General features: G+C 45.7%; 1 protein-coding gene across 1 annotated transcript in view; it reads left to right on the top strand.

Annotated features, from left to right (window-relative positions):
• The first annotated feature begins 2,501 nt into the window (after positions 1–2,501).
• LOC138505085 (sperm-specific sodium:proton exchanger-like) overlaps positions 2,502–25,392 on the top strand; it is a 3,031,181-nt gene continuing 3,008,290 nt past the window's right edge. The window contains exon 1 of the mRNA XM_069625402.1: positions 2,502–2,750. Coding sequence (XP_069481503.1) covers positions 2,603–2,750 — 148 coding nt within the window. The 5' untranslated portion in view covers positions 2,502–2,602. The remainder of the gene's footprint in view (positions 2,751–25,392) is intronic.

Genomic DNA, 25,392 nt, shown 5'->3' with positions numbered 1-25,392 from the left:
AATAGCGTGGGCGATTTCAGGAGAGCTTGAGCTAGGCCAGGACTATCGAATGAGGCTGAGAACATCATTAACGAATCCTGGACCCCAGGGACTCACATAGATCAGCTTGGGATAGATGGAATAGCTGGTGTGTGGAAAGGAATATTCATCCCGATAGAGCGGATGTAGTGCACGTGGTTAATTTTTTTGCTCAGATGGCAGCGCAGGGGAAGGCTTACAGGACTATCAACACAGCCAGGTCTGCGATATCTACTGGGCTCCGTAGAGTAGAGGGCGCAGCGATTGGTGAACATCCTTTGATCTGTAGATTGTTAAAGGGAGTAAGGATGTTAAAACCCCCTAGCGTTAAGTATAATCAGTTGTGGGATGTAGATAAAGTCCTGAAACTATTTTTATCTTGGCCGGATAATCAAGAGTTGTCACGCAAACCGATTTCAGACAAATTAGCTATGCTCTTATGTCTTTTAGCATTCAAAAGATCCTCTGATGTTAGGGCTCTGGAGGTTAACAGGAAGAGTATAGGTCCGAACGGAGTGACTTTTCTTATAACAAAGAGGACCAAAACAGGTTTGAGATCTATTTCCTATGAATCGTTCCCAACGCAACTAAAATTATGTCCGGTTAGATGCTTAGCGGCATTTGAAGAGATGACAAGGGAGGTTAGACCCCCGGGAGAGTCACAACTGTTGATAGCAACCTTATAGAGCGATTACACCGGCCACTATAGCTAGATGGCTTAGATGGGTGATGGTACAAGCGGGCATAGATGTTGAGAAATATGGCGCCCACTCCTCTAGAGGAGCGATGGCTACTAAAGGATATAATATAGGAGCCAGAGTAGAAGATATTATGAGGGCTGCAGATTGGTCGAATGAATCAACTTTTAAAACCTTTTATTTTAAGCCCATGGAGTGTGTGACATCGGTAGTGGTAAGTAAGCTTTGAACAAGCATAATCCGAGCCTCCGGTCTTGACATAGAATTCAGATTTTCAACACATTCGTTACTGAAAGTCATAATTCTATTAAAGACACGGAGGCGAAGGATTATCCCACCCTATCAATCGTATGAATGTAGAAAGTGATATATCATGTTTATGTGTTATGCATACTGCTTATGAGAAATATTTGTATGCTTTATTGAAGATATAATTTACTGTACCTATGTATACGATTTTCCCACCCAATTTTTTATTCGGTCTATAGTCACCTTTCTAATTTATGTTTCTATAGGAGGGACGTGGACAACAAGCAATCCGGGATCTGAATTAGGATGCAGAGGGAAGTTCAACGAAGTACTGAACACAACCTAGCAGGATCAAAGAAAGAGGAGGAATAGAAAGAGGACAAGAGGTTTTATATGAGGACTTGGTTTTGATTGGTTACTGGGATCACATGGTCAGTTTTGAGGACCTATGTACATGGACTACAAAACTCAAAAACTTCATGGTTATTGTGGTTTTTATAGTTTTTGTATCTTTTTTCATGTTTGTGTTTTCTTTGCTGCTGAACAGTAAAGTTTGGAGAAAGCATAATCCTTCGCCTCCATGTCTTTAATAGAATTATGACTTTCAGTAATGAATGTGTTGAAAATCTGAATTTAGTATTATAGAATAGGATTTGACTCAAAACAAAAAAAGGACTAACCTTGAAGCACATGACAGTGCACAAAGGAAGTGGTTTTTTAGGAAACTGGCGGATATTTTGATACAGCAACGTAGTGCTTTATTGGTTAATGAAATAGGTACGAGAGTCCTGAAACCCATCAGATCAAGTTCCCACAATGGGTTTTCATATCTATTTTAAAACGATAGATCGAAGGTTGTTTTTTATGACATTGTTTGGCATGTAGTGACATGCACATCTGAGTTTTCTTTCTCAATTATGAAATTTGTTGGCATGGCATGTGTCACTTGTAGTAGTGCCATGCAATGGCACATGTCACTGGCAAGTGTCACATGCCATATTCAGCTTTTACCCCTACTGCTAGACTGTATGTTCAAGGAACTTCACACTCATTATCCACTGGTTCAGTTTCTTTAGAGACAAGGGAGAAACATTGCAGATGAAAGTGCAAACACCTGATAATCCCAATGCCTCACAGATATTAGGCGGTACCATCCGATTTTTTACATTTAGGTCGCAGCACAATATCCTGTCGTAGTCCTGCAGAACGCAACACGTTATTAAAGTGCTTAGAAGCGTGAGGGGAATCTTGAATGATGTGGTGTTATCAGAACGTAATATTATTAAATCTAGCGCCTACAAATTAATCGTTTTGTTAAAAAGAAAAACAATCTTTCAGAGGAGAGTATTGTGCGATATAAGTAAAGGGTGCAATGTGGTGGTTAAGGTATTTTGAAACATTGGGCAAATCGCCTCCTTACCACAGGGTATCTAGTATCGGCGCAGCTCGGCGATTGTTGTTTACAAGTGCGTCTGCTGTCATTGGTCGAGAAAGAGTAGGAGCGCAAGGAAGGTTTCAACCGTCAATCCCCTCGCCTTTGGGCCCTTTTCCGTTGAGGTTGTGTGGTGGGAGACACCAGTCGTCTTACAACTTGCTAGCGGCGGTGTGAGAAGCGGTGAGCGTCTTGGAGCCGGTCTATGAATATGTTTTCGGAACGAGTGGCTACGAGCGAGGACTTAGATGACAATTCCACGGAAGAGGACTACCAGGGCTTGCCCGAGAACGTCGTCCAACATGATATGCCTGGAGTCCTCCTCTTTATATTTTTGACCTGCCTGGTGGGAGGTACGAATGTGCGCATTTATAGTTATCTAAGAAGACTCGTGGTTTTCCGATTTTGTTTTTGTTTTTAATGAAAACATATATCGTAATGCTTTAGTAATGTGCAATGTGTGCTATTTATTTCGACTTTCTATAGTCGCCCGGTTAAAATATTTCCCACGCCAATACAAGTAAATTACATTTTTTTTAATTGTAAATGAATAATAAACATTCTCCTTGATTGTAATCAACCGGCTATTGGTTGTACTCCAAGTTTAGGCATCCAAGCAAATGTAAATCCAAGATTTGAGTTTACGATTAATACACTGAGGCTTATTTTGCATGGGGTGCAGCATTCCATGGAAGTGTAAAAGCCTCAGTGTAACTTTCTGCTCCATGTTGGTGCACCGACGAGGCGGCGAAGGGGCACAAAGTGGAGAGAAAATCACTGCTGTATGTTGCCCTCCGTCTACTGAGTGAGCCTATTTTCTCGTGCATGAGATTTTGAGACTCATTTTGCAAGGGTCGGTGCGTTAAATGTAGTTGTGAAAGCGAGAATGCTTTTATACTTTATATTTAACGCTCTGCCCGGTTGTGGAGCAAAAAGTTCTCAGCTGTTCATTCCTCCTGCGTCTCATGTGCGCCTCGTTTGCCTGCATGAGATTTTTATGCTGGTGTACAACATATGTGTTCCTATGAAGTATGCCGCACATGTGATGTCCGTGTGTACCCCTGTGTATCGCTGTGTGCACCAAGCCCCTGCTGGTTCCCATGATGCCGCTGTGTCATAGCTGTGTACCCCCTACCCTCTGATTCCGGGTGATGTTGCTGTATACCCTCTGGTCCCCCGTGCTGTCACTGTATGCCCAGCCATCTAGTCCCCACAATGTCACTTTGTACCCTCCGTGCCCCCAGCCTCTTTTAGTTGCCTGTGGCCGCTGTGTATTCACTTGCCTTCTGGCTCCCTATGCTGTTGCTGTGTACCCCACTGGTCTCCTCTGCTGTCGTTATAGACCCTGCTGCCTCTGGTCCCCTTAATGTCAGTGTGTGCCCCCTTTGGTCCTGTGTTGTCGCTCTGTACCCCCTCCCCTCTGATTCCACGTGCTGTCGCTATATTACCAGTACCCCTCTGGTCCCTGTGCTGCCGCTGCAGGCCCAGACCCCTCTAGTCCCCTGGGATGTCACTGTGTGCCCCTTTTGTTCCCTGTGTTGTCGCTGTGTACCCCCGCCCCTCTGATTCCATGTGCTGTCATTATATGCCCAACCCCTCTAGTCCCCGGGATGTCTCTATGTACCCTACCCGCCAGTCCCCGTGTTTCTGCTGCGTACCCCTGGCACCTCTGGTCCCTCGTGATGCCGCTGTCCCACCCAGCACCTCGCTTTCCTTTGATGTCGCAGTGTACCCACAACACCTCAGGTCCACATGTTTCATTCTATGCCCAGACCCTCTGGTTCCCATCTCGTCACTGCGCCCCCTCTCCCTCCCGTACCTCATGCTCTCCCTGTGTACCCCAGCCCCTCTGGTCCCGTGATGTCTAGCGTGCCCCCCAGCACCCTCCCTCTGTGGGCTTGCATTACACTTATGCTAAATTGTATTTCCTGCTCTTTGTCGTGCTGTTTCTTCGGTCTGTCTGCTCCGGATGTGTGTCTGTGTGTGTGTTTGTGTGAGAGAGATAGAAAGAGAGAGATTGGGCCATTTGCTGTGACTGACACGTGTTGGACCTCCTGTCTGTGTCTTGGCACTTGCACTGTCTGGGTGTCCCTAGGCCAAGTGCAGTGGCTAGTCTTCACATTCTTGCTGTTCATGGCCCATGAGATTCTTTGCGTACTCCCTTGTTCCCTTCCTTGTCGTCGAGCGCTCTTGAAGCGCATCGTGTGTGGCATGGTGTGATGAACCTTCATATATCATACCACTATGCTTACTCTCCACACCATCACACAACTAGGGTGCAGCTACACCCCTCGATCAATTCTGCCTAGCTGCTCACATACACTTTCCCATGAACACCTCATCATTCTAATAAAACGCATCTATATCCCACGAAAAACCAGCCTAGCTGCACACATAAGCGTCACACAGGCCTAACGCAGCCAGAACCCAGTCTTGGTGTCCACCTGCCAGACTGCACACATTGAACCGATACCACTTCCACCACACCTAATGCTAGAATGCAGCTACCATCAAGCAACTACACCAGCTGCACACTTAACTGCTGCACCCAAGCACTTTTTGACACCCTACTCCTTCAACTGACCTGGACTACAGTCCCCAAGGGCGTTCAACCTACCAGCACTTTGAGGTCATACCAATGATATATAGAGCGCTATATAAATGCTGAATAACATAACATAACATTAGCACCTGCTAATGAGCAGTCGGATTCCATAGTAAATGTCGTTTGCCTTGCTTGTACTCTTTCCTTGTCCAATGGGCTCCACGGACATTTTAAAACGGCATACGAGGAGCATGTAAGTGCTGATGTTGTTGGCCCCGGTGTCCGGTCAAATGGTCGAAAATAAAAGATCGAATGACCATTTGATCGAAAGTCAAATGGTCGGGAAAAAAAAATGGTCGAATTTTTTTATTTATTTATTTATATATTTTTTTAGTTTTGTTTGGTAAAAAAAAAAAAATATAGAAAAAGGGGAGTTGGGGGGAACCCCCCCATAAAAAAAAGAAAAAAAGAAAAAAAAAGAATTCGACCATTTGACTCGATCAAATGGCATTCGATCATTTGGTTTTCGACCAAATGACTGGTAACCGTTGGCCCCCTGCATTCAATTACCTTTTTTATTTTTAAAGAATGACTCCATCTTGAGTTTCATTAGCAGTGTTTATAACACATTTACCTTTTTTCTAGTGGCAAAAAAATGCTTACAAGTCATAAGTTACGCTTCAGCCTCCCCCTTCCGTTCCAATATACAAATACTCCAGAATTAATCAGCAGCAAAATGTCATGGGATCTGCCTACATTTTACACCAGCAACGAGCAGGCGGATTTCCACAGGGATTAATTGCACAAGCTGTCTTCCATTCGTAAAAGGCAATCAGCCAAAGGTGGCTTAAAAGTGCACAAAGGTGGCTTAAAAGCAAGTATGGCAAGATTTTAGACTCCCCTTTTTCATTCCGCCATGCAAATGATGGAAATTACACAGAGGGGACCCGTGCATGCCAAAGTGTAAACATAACAGGCCCCCCACCATGTAAATCACAAAAACTTTGGAAATGAGCTCCACAAAGGTAAGCAGTTCGCATATGTCTACGCCATTTTGCATGGGGTTACAGAGATGTAATGGGTCAGAGAGTGGGTTAGCCTCTGGGTGTGCTTTCCCACTTTGTGCAGGGAAATCATGAGCCTCTCTGGCAGAAACACATTTTGACATGGAAAGATAGATTGAGCTCAGTGTGGGTTTCAGCCTGCCTTTCTATGACCGAAAACAGCACAAGCATAGGGATTCCTTGTAATAATTGGTGCCATGATTGTACATAACAGCTGTCATTACTGTGGTTTATGTCCCTTTAAGTATTGACGTGACGAGTTAGGTCACAAGACATAAGTAATAATTAGCAGCCACCTGTGGCACTCAGTGCACACAGAGACCATATTCAACCAGCATTACTGGCTACGTGTCTTTATTACCAGGTGGGTAGGCCTCATCTAGGCTAGGCCATCCCCACCACACTGGTGACGAGGTGGTTGTTAATGCGGAGCTACTCTGCACAGCCGTGAACCCACTGTCCCTCCTGGGCCTCCCTCGCTGCACGCGTGTTGCACCTCGCCTGATGCCGGCTGCGAGAACGCAGTGCTCGCGAGTTCGGCCCTGCAAGGCCATAAACCACAGACAATTCCTGGGCCGCTGGCAGTAAAAAGAAAAAAAAAGGTTTTGAATCAGAGCACAACGTGCTCCTGCATACCCTGCTCCAAATGCAGACAATCAAAGTCTAGTCAGAGGTGGGGCCCAAACAAGTCAGGCTCAAAGACAGATCATGCCTACGTGCACACCATCCATCCTCGGAGTAATGAAAAGGACAACGGACGACCACTCCAGTTAGTAGGAACATGGGTTGCAGCTCCCATTAGGAGTGCTTGTTCGCCCTACTTCATGTCACAGAGTGACCAACTGGACACAGTTATCTACACTGCTCCAATAATGAATAGAACTTGACAGCACGTTATACACACATGGTTTGCAGCTCCTTCACGAAAGGCTTGTGCGCCCAGCGTTCCAGTTCCACATACACACAGTGTGTAGTGTGCCACCAACCTTGCTAGAGCCTAGCGGAAACCACGGCCAAGTCAAGAACGAGGTCGGTGCTTGTGAGCATACCATACTCAGCCTCCTAAAATGGCCAATGATGCTGCAGGTGCCCCTCCAGGTATCGGGGTTCAAAGCCCATCCGTTTGCCTCACACTGCTGCAGGAATTCAACGTTTCTGATGCCATGTCAGCCCTCGGCCCCCAGGTGGTCCACCAGGGTGAAATGCCTAGAAATTGTTTTGGCAGCGACTGGGGAAGATGACGATCCGGAGACATCAGCGATGCTTTACTCGGCTAGGCCTGCGGTCTGCAATATCTTTGAGACTCTGCGTCCAGCCGATGGAACATCTAATGTAGCCAAAACGGCACTTCAAGAATACTTCGCAGCTATGGCTAATCTTGACAGAGAGCACTGATGAGGAGTGCTGTGCAGAAGGAAGGAGATTCCTTTGATGCCTATCATTGCCGATTGCAGCGAATGGCTATGACATGCGCATGGCCAGATGAAGAACATAAAATGCGTCAGCAACTTATTCAAGGATGTTCCTCTATTAAACTAAGGCAACAAATATTACGAGAACCAGGTATAACCCTAGCCCGCAATGCTAGAACTTGGACCCTCCCACGAACTGGCAGATGTCAGGGTGGACAAAATGGGTGTTGCCATGAAATGGACCAGGCTAGAAGAAGCCTGTTGCATAGGTCGTCAACAGTTCTTGAAAACAGACATCCACAATGGAACAAGGAGAGGCGGAGCTATGAGCTAACCTTGTGTCCCAACTGTGGCTACGATCTCCCCCAGTCGAATGAGTGCCCGCCCGGCAAAAGGCCACACCTGTGAGAGATGTGAAATAACAAACCACTTTTCCATGTATGCTCTGCACCTGCACCATCAACCCATTTAAGGGGACAAGCTGGCTTAAGATAGCCTCCTCAGAAGCAGACGCAGAAGATTGCAACAGTGGAACGACAACCCTCGGACGACAAACAACTTGAGGAGGACTAAACTGATGAAGAGGATGTGTTCTTCGTTTCCAGCATGTCCGAGCGGAAGGCCTCAAAACGACGCCAACCAAAATACACTGTCGACATCTGCAACTCCCAGATTCCCGTGCTGACAGGGGTGTCCGTAAGCATTATGGCGGACAAACACTACTGCAGAGTGTCGGATGCTCCAGCCCCTGAAATAGACACGTTCGGGGCAAAGTGCCACTGCCGCTGGAAGGTGTCTTCATAGCCCATGTTCAACATGAGAACACTACCATCAGGGCAAGATTCTGTCACCTAGGTAAGCAAGGTCCTATTACTAGGATGCGCTGCTGCAGAGGTCTTGCATATTGTAAACTTCGCCTTCGGAGTATATGTACAAGACATCCAATCCCTATTGGCCTGACCTGCATTGTATTCACAGAAATATGAAAATTCACAGGAGATCCAGTTCGGCTTCATATTGACCTGACTGTACAGCCGACACTGTTGAAGCAGAGGCGAGTGCCATGCCATATAAGGGCAATGGTCGATAAAGAACATGAAAACCTAGTCGACATGGATATTATCGAGGAGGTAGAAGGACCGACCCCATGGGTCTCCCCAGATGTGATTGCCAGCAAACCCAGACAACCAGACTACATTCCCATATGTGTGGATATGCGTCTCCCAAATAGAGTGATCAAGAGAGAAAGGCACATGACCGCGACGCTTGATGACATTCTAGCTGACCTACAGGGAGCAACATTCTTCTCCAAACTAAATTTAAGATCAGGCTATCACAAACTGGTGCAAGACCCAGCCTCCCGCTAGATTACCATGTTTACCACACATCGAGGGCTGTATAGGTACAAGTGCCTCAACTTTGACCTCTCTACAGCCACAGAGGTGTTTCAGAACACAATTTGCGGTGCACTGTCAGGGCTGAAGGAAGAGCCATCAACATAAGCGATGACATGGTCTAATCCAGCTCAGAACGAGAACATTTGGAAAGGCTAGGGAATGTACTAGGACGCATCCAACAGCTAGGACTTACACTGCATGAGGAAAAATGCACATTCTTACATAAGAAGATCGAAGGCAATGTGTCCAAAGGCAATACCGACTCTGTCCACACCAAGAAGACAGTCCACATTCAAGCCCGTGTCTCTGCGGCATATAACAACTCGGCTGAGCTCTTTAAAATCTCTAAGGAGCTAGACAACCCTGCTGCAGTCTCCACCCCTCCTCTCGCCTCCCACACTCTTTGCAATGCCCTTGCCTCTCTCTTTATCTCTAAAACCCAGGATAGCTTGTCCACTCTCTCCTCCGCTACCCCTCCTCTATTATCCCCTTCTCTGCTTGATGACCCTCCTTCATCTACCCCCTTCCCTCTTTCCCCTCCTTTCCTCTTTTCTCGCCTGATGAGGTCGCTAGACGAGTCCGACCTTTGAAAGCCTCATTAAAACAGGTCCATCCCTGTTCCTCTAAAATGATTAAGAACCACATCGATACCCTGGCCCTTGCCGATTTCTGCAACCTCTCCTTTGCCTCTGGATCTTTCCCCTACCGTCTGAAGCACTCCCTTGTGCTTCCTCTCCTCAAGAAACCCTCAGCTGGTACTTCTTGTCTGGCTAACTATTGCCCAATTTCCATTGCTCCCTTTTTGGGTAAGCTCCTGGAAAAGTTGGCCATCTCTCAGCTTTACCTTCATTCCGATTCTGTTGGCTTTCTCCATGACCACCAGCTTGGCTTCAGAACTTCTAGAAGCAAGAAAACTGCTCTCCTGAACATCCGTGAAGACCTGCTCTCCAACCTTGACTCTAACATTCCCTCTGTCCTCATCCTACTTGATCTCGCCTCTGCTTTCGACACAGTCAACCATACCACCATTGCCAATCGTCTCTGTGACAACCTGGGTATCACTGATCAGGCTCTGGCCTGGCTGACCTCTTTCCTCTCTGATTGACCCTCCCAGATACAATTTGGGTCCTTCCTATCCTCTATGTCCCTCTCTACCTGTGGTGTTCCCCGGGGGTCTAACCTCTCGCATTGGCTTTTTAACCAATACCTGGCAACTCTCGCCTATTGCATTTCCATTTCTGCTCAAATTTCCAGTGCTATGTTGATGACACCCAACTCATTTTCAGGCTTCCTTCCACCACCTCCTCTCCTTCCCTCATCGCTGATTGCCTAATCGCCATTCAAAATGGGTATACCGCCGACTATCTTTGTCTAAATGGCAACAAGTCTGAGATCCTCCTCATTGGTAGACCTTCACCATCCTTTCCCCTCACTCTCTGGCTGGCCTCCGTTGGCCCTCCTCCTTCCCCTAACTGATAGGCTAAGAACCTCACGGTCATCTTTGACTCCACACTTTCCTTCTCCTCACACATCTCTGACGTCTCTAAAAAGTCAAACCTCTTACGGCATCTCCTTAGAGGTACTCTGCCTTTCCTCTCCTTCCCTCAGAATCTCACTGTCTCCCAAGCTCTGGTTCTCTCTAGGTTGGACTACTGTAAGAGCCTCTTTCTAAATCTGCCAGCCTCCACTCTCCGCCCTTTACAACTAATTCAGAACAGGACTGTGAGACTTGTCCTTGGCCTCAAGCCCTGGGAACATATCTCTCCAGCTATGAAATCCCGTCATTGGCTCCCAGTGGATGCACAGATAAAATTCAAAACCCTGTGCATTGTCCACAAGGCTTTCTGGGGCCTGGGTCCAAAATACCTTCAACTATACCTCCGTAAATACCTCCCCTCTCGAGCCCTTTGCTCCTCTACCTCTAACTCCCTCGGGGTCAATCGTTTTTCAAAGAAACGAGCTGTGGGTAGATTTGTCTTCGGCTGCGGCCTTCCTTTGGAACAGCCTCCCTGCTACCTTGAAACTTGAGGAGAACCATCTCTGGTTCCGGAAGCAGCTCAAGACCTGCCTCTTCGCTTCTGCCTTTGCCCCTCTTCTCCCAAGCTGATCTGCTTTCTCTCTCAGCACTGTGCACCTTGCCACCCTCTGTCCTTCGGGCCCAGGTACCTGCTCACCCTGCCACCCTCCTGCACTCCCTCACGCCCACCCCTTGCACTGAGGTTTGTATCTGTACTCATTCAGCCCCTCACCCGCTTTTCATATGCACTTATCAGATACACCCTATCTGACTAACCTAGCACTACCACTGTTTATCTCCTTTATTTATTTTACTTATTATTTATTTTGTTCTCTCCTCTGTTTCACACTTTCCATCCTTCCCCCTTCCATGCTCTTTCCCCCTTTTTCCCTTTCCGATGCACGTGCACGCTCTTAATGTCACTGGGCCTAGTAAGATCGTTGTTTTTTGTTATCCCCCCCTTCCCCTCTCTTTGCCTGATCGCGCTCTGAAACACTTGTGTATGAGCGCGATATAAATAAAATATATCGTATCAATTCTTTGGGTTCGTGTTTCAGGAAAGCGGAATATCTCCTGATCCCGCCAAGCAAAGACATCCAGGCGTCCGACCCCCTTCTAATGCTTCAGAGAAAGTTTTCTTGGTATGGTGACGTAGTGCGGGAGATTCATACTAACCTGGCTACCCTGCTTGAACCCCTTCGTAACCTCACCAAGAAGGACAACAACTGGAAATGGACCGCCCTGGAACAAAGCGCCTTCGAGGAAATCAAGAACGCACTCACAGCGGAAGACACCATGGCATTCTTTGACCCAAACAGGAAGGCAGAAATTATCGTGGATGCCAGCCGGTTTGGTCTTGGGGCAGTATTAACACAGCCCGATGATGGTGTAGAGGCCCACCCTGTTGCATTTGTGAGCAGAGCACTCTCGGCTACGGAACAGAGATACTCGCAAATAGAGCCCCTCCTCCCAATCATGAGTGCCTCCTCTTCTAAACCCCTGGCTAGGATTGAGAGGTTGAGGTACAGATACCGAGAAGTGAAGCCCTTATATGGGTTGTTGCGCACACATTAAGATTGGTTCACTCAAAAAGTGAGTATTCTAGTATAAACGGGTTATTAGCAGCAGTAGCAGAGCTTAGAAGGGTAACTTCTCGACTCCCCTTCTATACAATAGGCAATAAGAAAGGTGATGCCTGCCTATCTGCGCTACCCTAGCCAGACAGTAATCCAAGGTTGGTTTTGTAGCAGAAATTAACCCAATGCCACACTATCGTGGGTTATACAGCAAGTATTTTTAATTAACAAAAGCAAATCAACTCTACACGCCAACACGTGTTTCAGCCCTCTCTGGGCCGTCCTCAGGGCGTTTGTATATTACAATTAAGTGTAACTGTTCAATAGGCATGACGAAATACATTTAACCAATGTTAAACCAAAGTAATAAAACAGCCAATCCATTCAGTAGAATCAAAATTAGTTGCATGGATCATATAATTCATAAGGTGGAGAGGAGGAGTAGGATAGAGGGCAAAAGCAGGGGTGTGGGGAGAAAAAGGAGAGAAGAAAAAACAAAATGTTAGCATTAAAAAATGAACATTATTATTGAAAGTTTGACTTTAAATAAAAGTTCATGTTATCAACCTGTAGTTACTAAGTTACTTGATACTGAGTACTGGAGTAACTTATAGAAAATTATTATAACATTTTGTTTTTTCTTCTCTCCTTTTTCTCCCCACAACCCTGCTTTTGCCCTCTATCCTACTCCTCCTCTCCACCTTATGAATTATATGATCCATGCAACTAATTTTGATTCTACTGAATGGATTGGCTGTTTTATTACTTTGGTTTAACATTGGTTAAATGTATTTCGTCATGCCTATTGAACAGTTACACTTAATTGTAATATACAAACGCCCTGAGGACGGCCCAGAGAGGGCTGAAACACGTGTTGGCGTGTAGAGTTGATTTGCTTTTGTTAATTAAAAATACTTGCTGTATAACCCACGATAGTGTGGCATTGGGTTAATTTCTGCTACAAAACCAACCTTGGATTACTGTCTGGCTAGGGTAGCGCAGATAGGCAGGCATCACCTTTCTTATTTAGGATTGAGAGGTGGCTGCTTGCCCTGCAAGAATATGACCTTGAGCTGGTGTATCTTCCGGGCACCACAAACGCTGCAGACTACTTGTCTTGGCACCCTGCAGAGGCAAAAGATCAAGAAGAGGAAGATGAAGGCAAGGTGGCAGATGAATTTATACACACTCTGATATCGGCAGCAACACAGAGGTCAATGACTATCGAGGAGATACAGGAAGAATCAGCATGTGACAAGTGTTTCCGAGTATTACAGTCAGCCGGAACACGAGGAGAGTGGAAAAGTGTCCTGGAAAGACTACAAAAACACACAGAAAATGCGAGAAAAATGCTTAAACAAACATTTATGGACAACGGCCTGGTCCTTAGAGGGTCAAAAATGGTCATCCCCTCTAGCCTAGTGTAGTGGGTGTTGGAGCTGGCACACTGAGGACATCAAGGGGTAGCCAAAACCAAGGCGCGGCTCAGAATGAAAGTCTGGTTTCCATGCCTAGAAGAAAATGTAAGAATTTGTCCTTGCCTATGTGTGGTGTCAGGCGGTACTGCCCCACCAGAGAGATACCTACATCAAACCATTGACTGGAGCAATGTTCCCTGGGGAACCGTACACATGGACTTTGGACCCACATGCCGAGACAGACAACCACTTTGTAGTTCTTGTCGACCAATGGTCAAAATATCTGCAGGTAGAGTTCATAGGATCGACCTCACTGGAAGATGCATTGCCACTTATAGAGAAAGTATTCACCACACATGGGATCCCTGATGAAATTTGCACAGACAATAGTCCACCCCAAAGCGGAAAGTTCTCAGAATATCTCCAGAGCTTAGGAGTATGACACCGGAAGGTAACACCTGTACGGCCCAGAGCAAACGGGGAAGCCGAGAGAATCATGAGGACCCTAAATAAAGTATTCCGTATTGCACAAGGACAGGGTGAGTGTGAACGGCGGGCCCTGTACCAGTTCTTGTCAGAGTATCACATCACTGTGCACTCCTCGACTGGAGCACCACCGGCGGAAGCCCTTTTCTAGCGGTGCCCAAGAGGACTATTACCAGATCATTTAACCTGTAGCCCAGGAGTAATCGAAGAAGAGCTGGTGCTTGAATGGAGAAGGGCAAACGAAACAGAAAACACCAGAAGCGGGTTGCACGACTAGCAACTGGAAGTAGGAGACAAGGTGTTGGTACGCTCCAGACATCTGAGAGGGAAAATGTCCCTACCCCACAAGACTACCCCAATGGAGGTAGTGAAGACAAAAGGAACAATGATCACTGCCTCAGATGGCCGAACCACAGAAACGAGAAACTCCAGTTTCTTCCGAAGGATGGGGAAGTCAACTGGAGAGGAGAGTGATGACAACCCAACCAGTTTAAGAAGAACAAGCCCAGCACAAGGGGCAAGTCTCAAGAGTGTGGAATCGGACACAGGAGGGCCATTGTCTAGCGATGATGAAGACAGCCTAACGGATCAAGGTGGAGGTTCGACATTGAGCGAACAAGAGGTGGACTGCGGAAGGCGCTATCCGGTGCGAGTTTCTTGATGAGTTTTTTTCTTGATGAGTTTCGCAGGGCCGCGTAGATGTTATGTGGACCTCTTCTGCTTTACATTTTCACGAGGTCCATAAATTAACCATTGCAGCCACGCAGCATCTCCAAGCCTGTATATCGCACCAACCAGAAAAAGAATACGTAGGTCTTGAGAAAAACCAAATCAAGAAAAGAGAAAGAAAAAGAGGCTGTCCCATTTTTGGTATTTGGGTACTGCCTGTGGCTGCCACCTGGGGTACAGTGTCAACCCATTCAACAGCGGTCTACTGGTGCACATTGCAGCACCAGAGGTCCTGAAGAAAGTGGTTTCAACCACAAACACCACTGAAACCGCGTGGCCATTGTTCTTTTAGTGATCTCCTGCTGATCAAGGAACACTCTATTTCAAGACATGCACGGTCTAAGTGCACATGTTATTGTTATATGATTTTACAGAATTTGAGTTGCTAGAAGCCGGACAAATAAAGCAATTGGGGTTTCTGTTTGAACTCACAATCTGGGTGCAGCGCAAAGTGTCCCACTGTGTATTTTTAATTATAATTTTGAGCAATAGGGTCAGCCTCTTCCTGTCCCCTCATCCTAGATAGGCGGCTCATCACCAGTGACTAGGGACAAATCTCACCCAGCGGGCACAGTTTACATGTTTGAATGGCCAGTTAGTTTGGATATATGACCTAATATAAACTAACAAACTCTACCTGTACCAATGATGTGTGAAAAAGTTAGGGATTGTGTACAGTTTATACACCCACCCTTCGGCCTTTTGTGTGTTTGTGGTCTATAAAAGAAGCCTGATCCGCCCTGTCCCTTCTTTTTCTGTTTGGATAGGCTATTGGCAACTGCTGTTTTCACACTCCCTATGACGTCTTTTGCAATATTGGTGGCAGCCATTTTCATGTGTGGTTCAACTAATTTGAAGCCTTAGCGTAGGAAGGGCATTGCGCATCTAAAGTGACTTCTAAAGAGGCCACTGAGTCTGCTGCATACATTCCGGGGCTCCCACTAAAGTATGGATGATTGCCATTGCCAGCCTAGGTCCTATAATGTCATATAGGCACTGGGGTCCCCATAGGTCTTCACCACGGCCATTGTAGGACTGTTTTATTAGTCTTTCAGCCACAGCTGTCTAAAGTGCAAACACAGCCAGATTTGTCCATATTTAAAGGATACAAACTGCCCTTGATCGTCTCTTATCTGAATGTTGATGGTGTCAAAATCTTTTTTAGACACCGGGACGTAATCAGGTTTGCTGTATTGAAAGTTCACAATATCATTGCTATTTGCTCTGATCCCCACGGTTCTATAATGGTGTATAGCTTTCCCCTACCCTTTGATACCCGACTATATTACTGTAAATCAAAAACACTGTAAATATCAGCTCGGCTGTAATCCTGGGGTTCTCTACTCCCAACGTTTTGCACTGTTCCCAGTATGTTATGCAGAATCTCCATTGCTGAAAACCTGACGGACGCATCCGGTCCCTGGACAAAAACATTCCTCTGGTGAGGGTCTAGAGGTAACATTGTATCACCATACTATGGTATGGTTGATTTGCTTTTGTTGATGACTCGGACAAGATCCTGTATATTTGGATAGTACCCCTTTGGCAAACTGTCCAGATGAAAGCTTCAGAACGTTTGTTTGTTTTATGATAAATGTGGCATCTGCATAAAGAATCCCACGAATTAACATATTGAACTTCTGTGAGCACCCTAGTCCACTGTCCTTCCAAATTTACAGGTTTGGCAGGCTTCACAGTGAAGTTTGATATTAAGTTTTCTGTGAATTTATCTGTGGAGGCATTGCTGGGGAGCATAATGTAAAAAGTGTACACTCTACGACTTTCCCGCTATACACCCGCTGCCAATAGAAAGCTGGTGTCCACCCTACTGTTGAATTTCACAGGCCATCCTGCCATTTCACTAGATATTGCTTCCTACGACCTCGTCCTTTACTACTCATGACTTTTCCTATTCTGTAAACTCTCTGTTGGTATTTGATGATTTTGTGGATCTCGTCCCTATACACCTTGAACAGCTTCCCCTAAGTAATCGATTAGTCTGTACATAGAAAGATGTTCCTGGTGTGCCACTCCATCTATATCAAAGACCTCATCAGTATAGTTCTGATCCTTTGTAAAGACGGCTTTGAGTTCCGAGATCCACACATGATCACCCTTTTTAAGGGGAGTTTGTGTCTCCTTTTCAAAAGGTCTTCTGGCATATATGTTTGACCAGACTTCCAAGGAATTCTTACAACTACAGGGGTATTTTTAATAGATCTATGGTGTGTGTTATACACATATATAAATGCGAGTAACACATCCATATATCTATGGGTCTTTTGAGCTGTGAAGACATGCCAGATCCGGGTTTTAAAGGTTTGTGTAAAATGTTCTACAATAGAGGCTTTAACTTCAGAGTGTTACAAAATGGTACACCCTGTGTTTTAGAAGGATCTGTAGTGGTTTATTTAGAAACTCCTTACTGTCATCGTTTTGTAGTTTAGTGGATGGTTTTGGTATGTTTGACCGAAGTCAAACTGACTGTGGCACTGACCGTAAATCAATTCGGTCGGTGCCCAATTTAAACGCATATGCATTTTTTTTGTCTTTTTTGTCCCCGGCCTCCAATTTTAAGGAAGCTGGGGACACCCCCGCACCTCCAATATTGCTACATGCCAACCCTGAATAGCGGGGGACACCCCCGCAATCGATGCTCTCCAGGGTTGGCATATAGTAATATATGCGGTCAAAATGGTCCGAAGGCCAAATAACCCATATAATGTTCGCTCAAATTGGTCATTCTGTCAGTTTGCCACAGTCAAATAGGCTAATACCTAGCAGAAACTCACCCGTTGTCAAATATGTGTTTAAAAGCCATCAAAAGCCTCAGCATAGGCATATTTTGATAGAACATCGAGGACAGCTAGAATATATCAGAAGCCATCATTGTCTCCCTGAAATTGGCTCATATCCATAAGATCACACTGCCATTGTTGATCGATATCAGATATCACAGTAATTTGTTGTTAAAATGTTTCTGGACCGGCTTGTGTAGTGCGTAGGACTCCTGATCCGAAAGCCACATCTTGACACCTCTCCTTGACAAATTCTCACCATCAGTTTTCAGTTTACGATACAAGCCCTCAACACCTCCATAACAATCAAGAGCCCCTTCATCCTAACATATTTTAGACAGCTCTACGCGGGACATGTTCATTAAGTCATTGGACATAAGGACGCAACTACATTTTACAGACAACAAGATATTTATTAACATTTACAACATCAGATTTGTATTCAGATTTGTAATCACACTGACTATCTGGATTTGATAACTGCTCTACAGTTATCAGTCGGGCTACAAATTCTGCAGTATGCTCAGTTAATTCATACACACTCTGCCGTTCACTGCGTTGATTAGCAAGCATGCACAGTATAGTGGTGGCTAATAGAAATTCATAACAGCCACTATCCTTTAATGGTTAGGAAATGATGTTGAATGTCGTAAACCACTAGCTTCAAGGAAAGTTCCAAAGGTGGCCTTGAATCCTCAAAACCCCCTTTGTAGTGATTTTGCCAGTAGATGTCCATTGTAGGGTGTGGCATCTGTTGGAACATTTGTTCGCGACACAGAACAGTGTTACATTCATGTTTGTATGCCTGGGGTGGTGTTTACATATGGCACAACATCCTTGGGGATATACTGCCTAGATACTCTTTAACCCTTTAAATGCCAGCGACGAGCCGGCTCGTCGGTAAAAACCGCTCCAGGTTGCCACCGACGAGCCAGCTCGTCGCTGGCACTTAAGGGGTTAATGAGGGGGGAAATGCTGGCGGGTTTGGGCGGTGAATACCGCGATTTAAAAAAAAAAAAACATTGGCACTGGGGGGGAACCTCAATGGCACTTAAGAGGTTAAGTAAAGCCAGCATGAATTGCTGTACACATCCACTGGCGGGTTTCACAGTAATTGGCAGCTTCCCACCAGGTGCTCATTTTTTATTTCCTGCAAATAAGCGTAAATACATGTAAATTATCTACTTTTTCAATCTTCATCGGTCAGTTTACAGGGCACTATGCACATTTCTCTGGTGTACTGGCGTAGATCTATTTTATCCCCTCCCCACTTGTGAACCATTTTCTCAATTACACTTCTAACACACAGCGGACATCCCCATTTAAACTGTTTCATTTTCAAGAGATGCTTATACGCCACTTCTTTAGCTCACAAGTTGCATGTTTCCAAATTAGCTATATCTCTGGCTGCAGTGGCCAGAGTGTTTTGAATGACATCTCCAATACAACGCCCCATGACAGTGGTGATGAGAGGTGAATGTCTGCTCACAGAAAGCGTAGCCATGTTCTCGCATAGCTCCCGATCTTCACGGACCACCATCAAAGCATGAGTCGTCAATTGCATCAAGACTGTTGTATCTTCTCCTGAGGCAATAAGGTAAATAACTATCATCTGGATCGTTGAGACTATTGGGGGCTGTTTTCTCCTAGTCGTAACTGTAGAAGTTCATAATTACAGTTTTCTTGACACCATGCTGGCTAACCCAGAGAAGTCTGAAGAGTGCACATGTGTTCAAGGCCTACAATAACAGCTATATATACACGCATTGTGAGACCCCCACCCCTAATGGCGTTCTAGGCTTAGAGCCGCCCATAGACACATACCTATTTGTATCAAATCTATTGGGGGTCTTATCAAATTTATATAAAATTCACATACGATGTATATTAACATTATTGTGTTCAATTACATCTATTGGGGTTTTTGTACAGTTCTATCACATGTTTTATATTAAACTCATTGGAATTCTTATCAAACTTATATAAAATTCATATAAAATGTATAACTTTTTGGGGGTCATCAAATGTATTGGGGTTCAATTACATTTATAGGGGTTTGGATAAATCTCTATCAAATATATACACTACAGCAGGGTTGCTCTTATGTTGATGCAAAATGTATATACATTTTTTCGGGCTCAATCAAATGCATAGGTGTTCATCAGTGTGGTAAATTGAAACGCTTGATGAAAGGTATCCCAACCTACTAATCACAGGAGGGTAGCTTTGTTTTAAGAAACAGATGCTCCTTTGATGGGACCCTCAAAACCTAATGTTATCAAACTGGAAAGATTGTGGTCATTGTAAAACCATGCCTCCAACTTGTAGATAGTCTGCACAAGTCACGGCTGTGCCCCAGTGGACGTTTTGTCCAATGCGACAAACTATGGACAAGCCAGTGCCTAAGTTTGCAAAGAAAATAAGCTGCACAAGTCGCTGTCCGACTATGACATTGCAGCACACGAGTTGGGCCCCAGCACAACATCCTGGATGAAATAGAATTGAAGAAGGTGAAACCTGGGCTCACCAAGTCCAATGTAAGTCTTCAACACTACCCAGTACCAGTCTGACACAGGAATGTCACAGTGCCAGACACCAGATAATCCAGTCAAGTGTGTGGCGAGTGCTATTCTGATGAAGCATGGAGTCCTGACGTGACAAGGGACGGGAGCACTGGTCACGGAGGGCCATTGAAAATTTAAGGCTCATAACACTTTCCCTGTTTAAATCATAGTTCTCATTTCATGTTTTAAAATGCTTACATTTTCTTTTCTCTTAGTGGCGACACCCACTGTCATTGGCGGTCATTTCACCCTCCCATAGTCGGAAGGTTTTTTCGGGTATGGGCAGGTTTAGATGGATGAAAAAAATAGGAGGAATTTTCTGGAAGACCCTGGGGTACCAAATGTTATGCAGAATCACCTGCAGTACTAATTGGGAACACTACAGGCAATTAAGACTACAAGTATAAGCACAATTTCACCTTTGGTACAAGCCTGTGCTACACAGTAAATTGGTAGCGATGGCTGAGCAGCCAGACTTATCTCAAGAGTTTAAGTGAGCAGTAGAACAGGTCTGGAGCGCCATATTGAAAAACATGGCTGAGCCGATTTTTAGCTACCGTTGTTAGTGGTCGGGAACAATCACGGTTGCCAATAACTTTACATGCTCTGGGAGACGGTAGTCCGTCCCAGAGAAGGTATTTAAAGCTTGGGAAGTCTGAAAGACATCCCTGTGCCAGTGCACTGAAGGTGCTGTGTGACACACAGAAAAAGATGATACCACTGGAGTTGTTTTAAAACTCCATAACCAAAGAACACAAAAGTAAACCACACACAAAATACATGGAAGAGTGGGGAAAAAAGGCTCTCACTCTTCCCAGGTAACAAAATCAAATCCTAGAAATCCAGCAAAGTTGCTGGGGGTCTCAAAAGGTAAGGGAAATTGGCACCTTTTGAGAATTCTTCCTAACACCAAGATCTTAAGAGTTATTGCTATGTGCGGATGTTGAGGCAAGGCCCATTAAATGTTTTTTTTGTTTTTCAACAAACAATTTTATTGGGTTTTCCAACAAACAGGTGCATGTTATCATCCGACATATAGTTGTCAACAACAGTGGTTACACACAGTTCAATTGCTGCCTTAGGGGCCGCTCACTATAGGTATCAATGGTTCGCCTTGGTCGTGCATCTACGCTTAATGTCTCTCGCCCTCACCGCCCCCCCCGCCTCCCACCCAAGTGTCAAGGCCTGGCGCCCCCCATCTGGTGCAAGATTGCGTTCATAAGTCAGACCAGATCAGAGCCAGCGCGTAAGGGGAGGTCTTTTGGTGAGAGCTGGGTATTTATCGGCGTAGTCCATAAATGGGGCCCATACATTTAGAAAATTGTTCAGGCAGCCCATGCGTATTGCTGTGACATTCCCCGCCACAACGATCTCCCAACATTTTGACCACCATAGGTGAGCATTTTTCCAGAGCCGGGCTAGCGCTACTTTTGCTGCTAGGGGCAGATAGGTGCACAGGCGTGGGATATGGCCGTTGAGCGGAAATTCCCCCCCTCCCGTCTCTCCCAGAAGGATTATTCCGGGGTCCCAAGGGAAGGTGATCCCGGTAAGATCGCTGATGTGACCCACCACATCCCTCAAGTAACTGTCGGCTTGCGGGCAGGACCAAACCATGTGGAACAGTGTGCCCCGCTCTTTGCATCCGCGCCAGCAGCTTGCTGAGATTTCCGGTTTGGCTTTGTGTAGCTGTTCTGGGGTGATGTAGTACCTGTAGCACAGTTTATAGCCGCCTTCTCTGTTGGAGATGCATTGCGTACTCTTATGGAGTCTGGCCCAGATTTTCCCCCATTCCTCCACGTCCACCTCTCTGCCCAGATCTCTCCCAGTCTAGCATATACTTTCTTTTTTAGAGGGATCGGTTCTGTTTAGTAGACGGTATAGCATTGAGATTCTGCCCCTGGAGGGGGGAGACAGGAGCGAGAGCTCCAGAGCTATTCGATCCCTGGATCCCCTTTCCCTGATCTTTGTGTGATAACCAATGCCGGAGTTGGGCGTAGTGGAACCTCTCTGATTCTCCCATCCCAAACTTTTCCCTGCAGCTCTCGAATGTTATGGGGAGGCCGCCCTCCAGAAAGTCTGCGATCTTTTGTAATCCCCCTACCTTCAACGATTCAAAGCTTTTCGCAGAGGTACCCGGGGAGAACCCAGGGTTATTCCAAATGGGGTTTAATGGACCTACTGTTCCCCGGGTGCCCCATTTCCGCGATGCTGCCCTCCAGCTTTCCACGGTTACTCTGGTTGCTAAGAGTGCTCCATTCTTGCTTTGGGATTTGATGGGCAGAAAGTGTGGTAGATCTGCCAGCAGGACTGGGTACCAACATTTTTCTAATTGTTTCCAAAGTGGTTGGGACCAGGATTATGCATGCGAAAGTTGTGCTGCATGAGCGTATCTCACTACGTCAGGGACTCCCAGCCCTCCCAGGGCCCTCTTGCTGGTCATGATTCTTTTGGTTATTCTGGGCCTCTTCTTGCCGCCCCCTCCCCCCCCACCCCCGACAAACTCCTGTATTTTCTTCTGCAAGGAAAGAAAATCGGGTTTTGGGATGTGAACTGGGAGGGCAGCACAGTGGTATAGGAGCTTGGGAATCAGGTTAATTTTTATGGCGGTGATGCGCCCAAACCACGAGATTTCCTGAGTCCCCCAGTCCTACAAGTTGGTTTGAAAGTCCCTGAACAGCCATGGGAAGTTGTTTAGGTATAGGTGGGAGGGGTCCCCGGAAAGCTGCACCCCAAGGTATTCAATGGATTTTGCGGACCAGGGAATCGGTAGTGTTTGTTCTAGGGCCGCTCTTTGGTGTTTGGGGAGGTTTATGGGGAGGGCTGCTGACTTATCTAGGTTAATTCTGAATCCGGAAACCACTCCAGAAGTCCTCGATTTCCCTCCAGAAGGGGCAGAGGGAGCAGTTTAGGTTGGTTATGGTTGTGAGGACGTCGTCCGTGTAGAGGGCAACTTTGTATCGATTAAAGGTTTTTATTTACTTTCCTTGTGAAAAAGGCCTGGGATTCATTTGGTGCTGGTGTCTGAGTGTTAGGTAAGATTTCCACAGAGCTTGTAAATCTTCCTTTCCTGGTTCAACCCCAGAACGTTTTGCTTTTCTAATGGGATATTTTTCATTAATACCTCAGTGAGTGGGAACCTTTTTCACACTCGCCTAATCTTTAACTCTTTTTATGGGTGTCATTTTAAGACTCTCCATAGTGTCTTTTTAAAGTAATCATGTTTAACAACTTATTGGCAATAAGTGCCTGTTGTTGCTGGGTTGCCCTAGGGGCTCCCTATTTAACTTTCTTGTGCTACCCTTGAGTGAACTACAGTTCCCAAGGGTAGAAAGGATCTTTGGATCCCTTTTACATATTATTCTGTGAAACCGGCACACCCCACCTTATGTGGAGTGCTGGGGAGAAGCAATGTATCCCCTTTAACATTAAAACTGTAACAATTCTGTTACAATGACAAGCTTACCTTTAATGGCTGGTGGCAGTGATACCTTTTACTAATTTGGTGCACCTTTACCGCGGGCTGTGATCACAGCTGCGGTAAAGGCACCTAGGGGTGCTAATTTTAACAAAATTGCCAGTCTTCTTTTTCGGCAACTTTAGTGTTTCTTGTCATTTCTTGTTCCTTCCCCTGATATCCAGGATGGGAAATTCCTTTGTGTGAGTTTTGTCTTCGGCGGGAGTCCCCTGTACACCCCACCCAGGCTCCAGTCAGTCTGTAAGCACAGGAAGTGGAGGAGGAGTCCAAAACTTCCCCATCCTTTGTCTTACGCCTTGCTTCAACTGGGACAAATCCCAGTGGGGGGCTGGCAGTCCTGATTGGACAACCAGTCGTCCCTTTCTTGTAAAATGCGGGGAGAGAATGCAGAGGTTGTGCTGTAGTTCCTGATAAATACTGGAAACCTGGAAGTTGAAGTCATGTCGACCACTGGAACAGAAAACCGAAGAGGGTGATGAAGGAAAAGCGGCGGAGATGATTTCCAGCGACCGGAGAGCCTGCTGTGTAACCGGAGCCTTCTGCAGCCCTTCCTTCCAATCAACCTGGGGTCTACGTAAACGACGACCCGAACCCAGATACTGGTGAGACCCACTAGGCTCAAGAAGACCTGCATTTTGAGCCATCCCACGGGTTGCTTCGACCTTGCGTTCTTGCAATACCCCAATACCCTGGGACCTCCTGCCACTGTGCGGTGCACAGTCTTTCGACTTCCAAATCTCGCTGAAACTACGTGGGCATCCTGGTGTATCTCCAGAGACACAAATTGAGTCTGAAAAATCCCCTTACAACAGTGCTGGACCTTTGTAACGACGAGAATTCAATTGCAATATTCTGTCTTCTTCTGTGCTCCTTGAAAAAGGCGCCAAATCTTCAGAACCGCATTCAGCCGCAAGGGAAATCTTGCCCAGAGCCTTTTTCATCGATCCCTGCTGCAAAGTCCCTTTTGATTTCTTGTGTTTAGTCTCCAGGACAAGGAATCCACTGACTGGGTATTTGGCTGCAGTCCCTGAAGTTCTGCTGCTGCAATCTCTTCTTCATTGCTGTGTGGTCCTGGGGTGTTTTCTGTGATTGGGAGGTCCCTCATCCAGTGCACCCAGTCCCACTGATAGAATCCTGCTGGGGTGTCTTCTGTGAAGCCCCTGGACCCTCTTCTAACTCTAAAAGTAAAGTACTCATCTGTTTGCCCAGTTTTCTTAAGGAACTCTGACTTTTGCTACTAAAGAACTTATTCTAACACTGCCTGTTGGTCACTAGTCCTAGTGACCCCCCTTCTGCCACTGAGAACACTCATGCTCCAAGAATAAGGGAAAGACTTTGAAGGGATTCAGACATCTGCCTGGAAAAGAAATCAAGTGTTTTACTTACTTGTAAAGAGTTGGTTAGTAACCGTAATTCTAAGAGTGAACAGTTACAAAGGTTCTTACTGATCTTGAATGTGTGATACACTATTCTTAAAAATATGGTTAACATAAGTTCTTCCTTAGCCACTGTGTTGCCAGTCGAATAGAAAGTAGATGTGAAGGTATTTTACTCTCCTGTGATTAGGTTGTGCCTCTTTACAAAAGTAATGTGTTGGTTTCACCAGATTATTCCTGTAGGGTAATTGTATGAGTGTCCTCCAACTGTTGGTATCACCAGGATAGTCCTGTTAGGATAACTGTACGAGTGTCCCCCAACTGGGTCTTGCTTCCCCTGACTTGCTGCTAGCCTGTCCTTAATAAGTCTCAATTAGGTTGTTGCCTACCTAGAATAACTATTCAGAAAAGTGACATTGGGCTTTACTTTCCCCTTCATTGTGAAGTTAAAGTATGTGGGTTTTACTTACCTTGTGTTAGCTTGTGTTTGTCTGCCATCCAAAATAAGTTACCAGAGTTATTGCTTCCCTCAATCTGGGGTTCCCTGATTTCAAAAGCATCTGTAATTGTATATTACATCCTTAGGTTTGACTCACCTGGTATAACTGTGTGTTATGACAAAAGTAGTTAGAGGTTTT

Source organism: Ambystoma mexicanum, chromosome 11, assembly GCF_040938575.1.
Source record: "Ambystoma mexicanum isolate Mex_15411 chromosome 11, UKY_AmexF1_1, whole genome shotgun sequence".
Taxonomy (NCBI): Eukaryota; Metazoa; Chordata; class Amphibia; order Caudata; family Ambystomatidae; genus Ambystoma; species Ambystoma mexicanum.
The sequence above is the reverse complement of the archived record's forward strand: the minus strand, read 5'-3'. Positions and strand labels throughout refer to the sequence as shown.